The sequence below is a fragment of the Cyprinodon variegatus genome, unplaced genomic scaffold (assembly GCF_000732505.1).
Source record: "Cyprinodon variegatus isolate N-32 unplaced genomic scaffold, C_variegatus-1.0 Scaffold682, whole genome shotgun sequence".
Classification (NCBI taxonomy): Eukaryota; Metazoa; Chordata; class Actinopteri; order Cyprinodontiformes; family Cyprinodontidae; genus Cyprinodon; species Cyprinodon variegatus.
The window spans coordinates 479,719-489,314 of NW_015151135.1; the positions used below are offsets into that span (position 1 = coordinate 479,719).

At 40.0% G+C, this 9,596-nt stretch overlaps 1 protein-coding gene across 1 annotated transcript; it reads left to right on the top strand.

Annotated features, from left to right (window-relative positions):
* Positions 1–763: 763 nt before the first annotated feature.
* On the top strand, positions 764–5,733 carry LOC107097284 (E3 ubiquitin-protein ligase TRIM21-like). Its single transcript, XM_015394379.1, has 2 exons — positions 764–784; positions 4,397–5,733. The coding sequence occupies exons 1-2, from the start codon at positions 775–777 to the stop codon at positions 5,731–5,733; spliced, it is 1,347 nt and encodes a 448-aa protein (XP_015249865.1). The 5' UTR covers positions 764–774.
* Positions 5,734–9,596: the final 3,863 nt, after the last annotated feature.

Consider the following 9,596-nt stretch of genomic DNA (forward strand, 5'->3'; position numbering starts at 1 on the left):
GGCGAGCGGCGATCAGTCAAGTTAGTAAAACAAACACTTGAATAAGTGTTTTTACGCTGGAATAAAATATTGTTTACAAGTCAGAAATCACGAGTCTCAGTCGAGTCTGAAGTCCTTCAAATGCAAGTCCAAGTCGAGTCTAAAGTCATTAAATATGCGACTTAATGGCGACTCGAGTACGAGTCACAAACTCAAGTCCCCATCTCTGGTATATATATATATATAAAAATATATATATGTGTGTGTGTGTGTATGTATATATTTATTTATATATATTTGGTGTAGAAAAATTCTGAATTTATTTATTTGTTCAATAAACCTTGTTATTCTTAAGGAGGTTTAATGTTTTGAATGCCTTATTTGTGCACTTTTTCTAGTTTTAGTCTTTATATTATTTTAGATGTTGATCTATTAAGAAAATTTGCCCCTAAAGTATTTTGTTTTTAGTCTTATAGTTTCTGTATTAAGGCTGGTAATATGTTTTTAAAAGCAGTTTAGTGTAGACCTATGATATAGACCAAAAACAACAGAGATGTTTTTGTTCCTCCCTCAAAAACTGAAACTTCATGAAAAACCGGTTCTTGCTCTGAGCCAAAGCAGGGAGTGACCGCATGTCTCTGGACTGAAACCAGATACTGGAAGCTGAGTTCCGTGACAGCAAGGAGGCAGGTTGTAGCGCAGCCTAGGACCAGTAACAGGACAAGACATACAATTCAATTCAAAAATAGTTTTTAATCCTATCTCTGCCTGGATCCCCCAAACAGCAATCCCTGGATGTCTTCTAGTGAGTTTTTGTTTCTTTTTTCAGTTCCTAACATAGTCCTTTTGTCCGTCATAATAGCAATGTTGGAGTACAACAGTCAACAAGGACATGTTCGTTATTTGCCAGATTGTTCTGTTACAGATCAGCTAACCTAATATTTTATCCAGACATGATGTTGTGCTTAAAGGGTATATTGAAAGCTGTGGAGTTGATAGACTGAACTGAGGATGTAGGTAGATATACTGGTGGTAGGCAATGGACTAATCAGGTAGCATGCTTGAGAAGGCAGATTAACAAGCCGGGGACAGCCTAAACAGATGATTGGTCAAACTGATATGGTTTTGTGAAGTCTTCTGACCCACATACAAAGTGAAAACTTCCGGGGGAAAAAGAAATCAGATACATGAGGTTATTGAAGAGGAGGGAATAATGCTATGTTAAAACCCTAATGCTCTTTAGGCAGAAGAAGCAGACGTTTTTCATGCAAAATCTATGGTTGACACGCATCAAGGCACATCAAAAACTCCTGCAGGAGCAGCAGCAGCAGCTGAAGCTGCTCTTTTTTAACTGCTCTTCTGTTCCTTTTGTAAACTGTCTCTTTGAACAGTAGTCAGTGTGGCCACTATTAAAATGATCACAGCGTAATCAGGAGTAGTTTGTTGGTGGCACAGGCAGCCTGCATGAATATAAAATATGAGGCAAACATGGTGTTTCAGGTTTTTTTTTTTTTTTACATTTCTTTGAATAAAACATTTAGATTTGTTCATTTGTCAGCTTATATATAAAAGGAAAATCAAAAGCATCAAAACCAGTCAGATAACCTTAAAAACATGTTAAACTGTTGTCAACTTGAAAAAAAACCCAACTATTTTAGCTGAGGTCCTTGATGGTCTTATGCTCAAAAGACAAGCATTTCTCTAGATTGTTGACAAGGCTTTGTAAGAACTTGCCTTGATTGAAAGACTTAAGCTTTGCAGTTTTTTTTTGTGCTGTAGACTGATACTCCCAGCCTTTTTTGCTTCTAAGGCCTCACTATATTTTTCACCTGGACTCTCTTTGAATGACAGGATCACTCTGATTGAGTATTTCAGCAGATGCTCTCGTCTAACCAGAGTTATAGAACGAGACTGAAGCTCCTGTCACAGGAGACATACTAGTTCATACAGAGTGTCATACATGAGCCCAAGCTTGCAAATAAATTCCAGACTTTGAACATGGTCTAGAAAACCTCTGTACATTTGTCTCTCTTTGGTGGACCTCGCCTTGTCACGGCAAGCATTTTTAAAGTGCTGCACAGGTATTCCTTGGGACGTCCAAACAGTGCAAACTGAAACTAACTAGACACCCAGCTTACATTCAAAATTCAGCCAATGCGATGAAGTTGCGATCTTACTTCAGCTGCGGCATTTATGTTCACTTTCTTTTTTGTTTGACATACTATACAGAGAATATAGCTTCTGGATAAAGATTTTGAAGTGATTGGCAGAGTTTACCTCATCAGTTGCACCTGATACAGCAAGATACAGTGTAAAACAAAAAGCTTTGGGAATCTTGAGGTCAGCCTGGTTGCTACTTCTGACTTTTTTCCTAACATTAAACTGGCTTCGTCAGATACAAATTTTACCAGTTTTTCTGAATCCACTCTTCTGTAATGCAAGCATTAGTCAAACAGGTGAACAATCAGATCTCTGATATCAGATGGAGCTTGGCCAATTCCCAGTTCAACAAGTTCAAGGAATATTAACTCAAGTCTTTCCTCTTTAATTAATGCTTGAATAGAAACTTTCTTGACAACATTGTGACTTGAAGATCCGTTGTCAATTAGGACAGCTAAATTACTTTGTGATGCTACTTAAATTTTGCTCAGAGACGTCCCTCTCCCCAGCCACTTGGGCCAGCTCCACTCGGGGAATCCCAAGGCGCTCCCAGGCCTGCCAAGAAACATAGTCCCTCCAGCGTGTCCTGGGTCTCCCCCTGGGCCTCCTCCCAGTGGGACGTGCCTGGAACACCTCACCAGGGAGACATCCGGGAGGCATCCTAATCTGTGTTGAGCCCATTGGAAGGGGGACCCATATGTCCTCTTTGGGCTGTGCACAGCCGGGCTCCATGGGTAAAAGCCTGGCCACCAAGCGCTCACCAGTGTGCCCAAACTCCAGGCCTGGCTCCACAGTGGGGCCCCGGTCTCCCGCATCTGGGCGAGGAATGATGTGATGATGTAGCAGAAGCTCTGTCCACACTTTCCAACAGGCAGCTCTTGAAGAGACTCGAATCAGTCCAATGCAACAAAAATAAAGGGAGATTTTGCAGGGCTTTAATCTGTTTGACAATTTACTGCAGTTCAGCTGAAGGTAACAGTAGTAGCTGATATCATCTCTGCAGCAGTGGGTCCTCGTGGCAGGCAATCGGCCCAGACTCAGAGGTAGCAGCAAAAAAGTATGGTAAACCAAAGGCAAAAAATCGTACTGATCATACTCCTGCATACTCTGAATGGTACACAGGAGGCACACTTCATTTGCCAGCATACAAAGATGCTTTGAAGGACAGTGGTGTCAAAAGGCTCAGAATATAGGACCCAGAATTCATGCGAGACAGTCAGTGATATATTCAAAAAGGCGTTTATTGATTTAGGGTACGGCTGCTCGTCTGCTGCACCGGTCTAGAAATTCTGCAAGAGTAGACGCTCTGGTCACAGAATTCAAAACTCAGACAAATAATAATAATGAGCATAAAAGCCACCGACCTAGAAAAGTCGGTGGCTCTTCTGTGTCCAGAAGAAGGAGCATAGACCAGAGGAGCGGAACTCCGTTGCTTTTTACAGAACCGGCACCAGAGATCCAGTAGAGAAGAGCAGCAACTTCCTTCAGCAGCCAGTGCACATATAGGAACCGAAAGATCCAGGAGGGCAATCCAATCCTCAGACAGAAGACAGATAAAAGGTTGGCAGCAGGTAGAATCCAGGTAACAGTTAGAAAAAATACATAGAAAAGGCAAACAGAGCAAACAGGGGCAGTCAAAAAGTTAGAAATCAAAGGGCACAAACACATCAGGAACTGGCAAAACTTAACACAGGGAAAGCTAGAGTTAGTCTCACTTAGAAGCTAGAATAATCTGCAAACAAAGGCTGGGCTCCAAAGGCTTAAATAACAGCTGGAATAGGTGGATATGATAAGAGATAATGAGTGTCGGGCAGATCAAAACAGGAGAAAACAATAAGAAGAAAACATAGGTGCCAAGGTAACAAATGGTTTACATGAAGAAGCCTTGTGCTCCATTCCACACCCAAGAGTTTAACCTATCATGTTGGAAAACACAGAAGGGGATAACGGATGGATTTAATACATCTTAGAAATGGAAAAATAGATGAATTGTGTCCTTTCTATCACAGATTAATCTGGTGAGGAATGAAGATGTTTTGCAGCCTCATGTGCAGGCATGTAAGGACTGGTTCTTGCTGTACCTATATGGGGTTTATTGGTGCATGTGATGACACCTGGCTGTAGGGCGAGCTCCACTACTTACAAAGGAAACATAGAGCTAATAACAATGAACACTAGAAAGTGGTCTTTACGCAGGAAAAACAGTTGGAAGGTGTTATTGTATTATTATTTTCACAGCGTTGTCTGACTTTTACAGGAGCTGAAATTATGACAGAGGACATCTTGAACACTTTGGATGAATTAAGTGAGGAGGAGTTTGAAAGATTTAAGTGGTTCCTGCAGCAGCCTGAGAATCTTCCTGCGCTGCCAACACTCAAGAAGAAGGATCTTGAAAAAGCAAAAAGATTAGAGGTTGTAGACTTGATGATAAAGACCTACGCCCTTCTACCATGCCTGGAGTTGACCTTGCATGTTCTAAAGAAGATTTACAGGAATGACCTGCAGCCAGCATTATTTCAAGCCAAAAAAACAGAACTGAGAAAAAGAGAGGATGAAGTTCAGAAGATGATCCAGAACAGACGAGTGAAGATTCAGGAGATCAAAGAGTCGGTGAAGATCAGTAAAGATGCTGCAGACAGAGAGAAAGCAGAAGGTGTTGAGGTCTTCACTGCTCTGAAGGAGTCTGCTGAGAGAGGCCTGAAGGAGCTCATCAAGGAGATCGAAGACAAACAGAAAACTGCAGAGAAACAGGCTGAAGACTTCATCAAAGATCTGGAACAGGAAATCTCTGAGCTGATGAAGAGGAGCTCTGAGGTGAAGCAGCTCTCCCAGTCTGAAGACCACCTCCACCTCTTCCAAAGCTTCTCCTCCCTGAAAGCTGCTCCACCCACCAAGAACTGGAGAGAGGTCAGAGTCCGTCCACCATCATATGAGGGGACTGTGGTGAGAGCTGTGGCTCAGCTGGAGGAGAAGATCAGAGAGAAGTTTGAAAAGATGAAAAAGATGATGATGGAGGCTGAGATGAAGAGGGTCCAGCAGTCTGCAGTGGATGTGACTCTGGATCCTGATACAGCTCATCCTAAACTCATCATGTCTGCTGATGGAAAACAGGTAAAATACAGTGATCTGAGGAAGGATATTCCAGACAATCCACAGAGATTTTCGAGTGCTTCTATTCTAGGTTGTCAGAGTTTCTCTTCAGGCAGATTTTACTTTGAGGTTCAGGTTAAAGGGAAGACTGAGTGGATTTTAGGAGTGGTCAGAGAGTCCATCAACAGGAAGGGAGAGATCACTCTGAGCCCTGAGGATGGTTACTGGACTGTTGTTTTAATGAATGGAAATGAGTACAGAGCTTGTGCTGATCCTCCAGTCCGTCTGCATCTCCATCCTGGTCCTGAGAAGGTGGGGGTGTTTGTGGATTATGAGGAGGGTCTGGTCTCCTTCTATGATGTAGATGCTGTAGCTCTGATCTACTCCTTTGCTGGCTGCTGCTTCAATGAGAAACTCTACCCATACTTTTGTCCTCATCTTAATGATAGAGGTAAAAACTCTGCTCCTCTGATCATTTGTCCTGTTAATCAAGCGGATCATTGATCTACAGAATCTAATTGAAGAAAGGATATGTTAGTAAAGAAACCCCAATCTGAGTAAGCCTAAAACTGAAGCCCTGCAAGTGGAGAAGTGAGCTTGGAAATGTAATTAGCAGGAAGTCAACAGCTCAGTTCCATCTAATATCTTCTGGGGTTTTAGATGGGGCTTGACGCTTTTTCTGTTCTCTCTAGTTTTGCTTTGTCTTGATAAATTCGGTCAAGGCAGTTTCAACCAATAATAGAAATGTAATTACCTTTGGTCTTCAACCACAGACACATATTCCACAAAGGATTAAACAGTTTGAAACTTAAAAAGCAACAGAAGGGGAAAAAACAAAAATAAAAAAGTGCAGACTTTGTGATTTATACCAGGAAAGGGGTATCCTTTATCTCATAGAATATTCTTGCAATCAAAATAGAGCACCGACACTTCAAAATCAAGTCAAACCTCATGTTGCCATAAATTACTTTTTTAAGGAAAAATTAAAAGAATTGAAAAAATCTAGTAGTCCACTTAATAAAGCTGCTACACACAGATCAGACTGACACAGAAATAACCAGTCTACCCAGACTAGGATTTCACAGTTAAAATGAAAGATCATTCCAAGTTTGACAACTACAAGACCAACATTATCAATTTTCCTAAAATCATGACCTTCAAATCACTTCTCTGTGATCTTGTCGGGATCACTCAATTGTAACTCTATCAGAAAGGATTATTTGCAGAAAAGGCTTGGGCACCTCATGGGAGATATTTGAGCTGGTCTTATTGAACATTGCATCTCTGTCCTTTTTAATCAATGGCCTCATTTCTGACCTTAATTTTGAAGTTATGTTTTTAGGGTCATGGTTATGAATGTAAAGTCAATGCCTCACACCTACAGTTTTCTTTTTAGATAGTTAACAGTAAAGAAAATGTTGGGGAGTGGCCACATTTTTTATATCCTTCACAAGATGTGGTTTATGAAATAAAGCACCTAGTCTGAATCATGTGGTGTAGTATTCACAATTCCCCGAAAGTCCAAAACAAACTTTTATATGTTTTAATTGCCTTTTACATATATGTGTTGATTATTATTAATTAACTGTTTTTAATTTATTGTATGCACTTTATTTAAATCTATGGTATATGCCCACAATATATTTATTTTGCAATTATTAAAATAGGGGCTTATTCCTGTTCCCTTTTCACCCGTGTTTATTAAATGTTGTCACAGAATGTGTATGGGAATTACTGACTAAATTGTTAAACTGAGTGAATAAATAAATCATTGATTGATTCATTTTTGTGTGAGACTTCATCAATCACATTGTCTACCATTGAGATTGAAATACAATAATACTATGTGATACTTGTAAAAACTTTGTTTTGACCCAGCATGTCTTACAAAAAACAAACAAATGGACAAATTTTGAACTTGGTCTGGTTATCTGAAAATTGGTCATAGTTTTTTACAATGATAATTAATTTGATGTTCTTCAGAATTTATTGACCCCTCTCAAAAAAGAAAACAAGTACTTGCTAATGTCCTTTCTGTTCTGACCGAACAAAGATTGTTGGACAGAGGCCAGAGACTGACATCTTCAGGTGACGGTTAACTCCCACAAGGTCTGACCTGCAGAATGAAAACATCTGGTTTTCTGATCCTGAGCTAAATGAGTTAAACTTAAACTGGTTCTTTAAGCGGTTCTTCTAAATCCATTGACACCAGGAGAACATCGGACACTTCGTTAACCTACTGCAGGTGGCCCCTCTATCTGTAGAAACAGCGTTAGCATATTTAATGCCACCTTATTTATGCTAGCTGATGTTCAGAGGAAAGCAACACAAAGTGGGACATATGGAAAGTCTGTTTATCGTATAGTTATGTAGGTTCTACTTTGTTTTAGTTAATCCGAGAAGATTTGCTCTCCTCATGATGAACATCTCACAAACTTTAACAATCAGTCTTCCAAAAAGAGATCACTTAATGTTCATTTACATTCATGCCATTGTTTTTCAGGCTTTCAACTCCAAATATCTCTCTTCTTTTTTTGGCAACACTAAGCTAGGAGTCTGATACCCTGCTGTGAGAAGCAGTGGAACTAGAAGTTGTCAACAATGCCACCTTGGGAATTGCACCCAAGGAAATAGACTACCAGTAGGCTTGATTTTCGTGACCAAACAGAACAAGACTTTTCCGAGAAAATTAGTTACATTTTATTGTTTTGTTTTTTCTATAAAAAACAGTCCAAACAAGGAAACACAATAGGAAGGGAGGGTACAGTACTGAGGCCTACCAGCAGGGGGAGGGCGGTCCAAATGGGAACTGGTTCCTAAAATAAATGTTTAAATCCAAACTAAATAACCCCAAACACTTGTGAGCAGGCATTCAATCGTGAATAAACGAAAAATCCCAACACCGGCCCCCCACACGACACACAGTTCCAGTCTCCCAGGAGGCCCCTCCCACTACCGTCAGCTCCTAGCCTGGAGACAAAAGGGTGGGGTTAAACCAGCAAATACACAAAAAAAAACAAATATTACCATTTAAACTTGGCCAAAGACTAAAATTAGGTTATCTTCAACATAACCAATTAAAATCATCAATGCTTTAATAGAAGAGTGTAAAGGAACCCCTGGTTGCTACCTGCAACAAAGCTGGGGGCCACACAAAACAATAGAATGTTCCAAAGGAAATATCAACCAATGAACCAGATAAACTAAAAAAAATGAAATGGAGTGAACAGTGGGTTCAACAGTGGAGAGCAAAGACTCCCTTTTTACAGGAAGACACCTCCAGCAGAACAAGGCTCAATGTGAGCAGCCATCTCCTCAAACTGACTGGGGTTTAAGGAGATAGAAGTGGACATAGAAAAGGAACATAAAGCACTGATTTATAAATACTTTCTATGTTAGAAAATGTAACGTAAACTAGCTGTAAAGGAAGCTTTCGCACATTATGACAGATTTTATTTAAGTGAATAATGGACTCATTTCAGCAGTAAATGTCGTTTTTATTGATAAGCTGCATGGAGAAGGAAAAGAATCATCAATGTCTGGGGAAATATGGATCTGTTCCATCAGCTGTCTGAGGTCTAGATTTCATCGTAGGAACACTTCACCTGTGAGGAACAGAATCTAGAGCCCCAGTCTGAAGGAGAATGATGCTGATCTAAAGTTTCTCCCATTTCCAAACATACCAGGAGATGTTATCCTTTCACAGGGCTGCTTACCTGTCGTCCTGTAGAAGGCAGTCTTGTGTCCTCACAGCTGTTTGGTCTGGATGATGATGGAGTGGTTGGAGTCTAAGTTGACAGGTGTCCTCTATTCAGGTAGCGTTTTTCCAGCAGGTGGAGTTAATGCAGGTGAAGAGTGGAGGACAGGTTGGTGACCCCAAGATTATTTTATTCCATAAAAGAATAATAATGAGAGAACACAGTGGGATTTTTCTGGAGTTGGTTTTATATTCAGATTCAGTTAAAGTGTTTCTGTGATGAAGTTTAAGACTGTCATTCTTTGGCTGGAAAAGATTCTAAGGTATTAATTTCCCACCAAACTAATATTAGAGCTGGGTGTAATATTAGCTCTTAAAATCAAACTTGGACATACATCCTGAGCCAAGAAAGATTATCAAAGATGATACATTTATCACAACCAGAAAATCTATCCATTAACAACTTTAGTTCAGAGAAATGGAAAATTCATCATTAGAGGTCTGAATTTTTCCATTAAGCTCCTTTAGAACCAGCTCCCATAGCAATTATCACTTTCATGCAATATAATGATCACATTTATACAATATGATAAACAAATATTAATTTCTCAAGTGACAGCAATACGGTTCCGTATAAATCAAACCAACCACCCTTCAAAAACCAGAGACA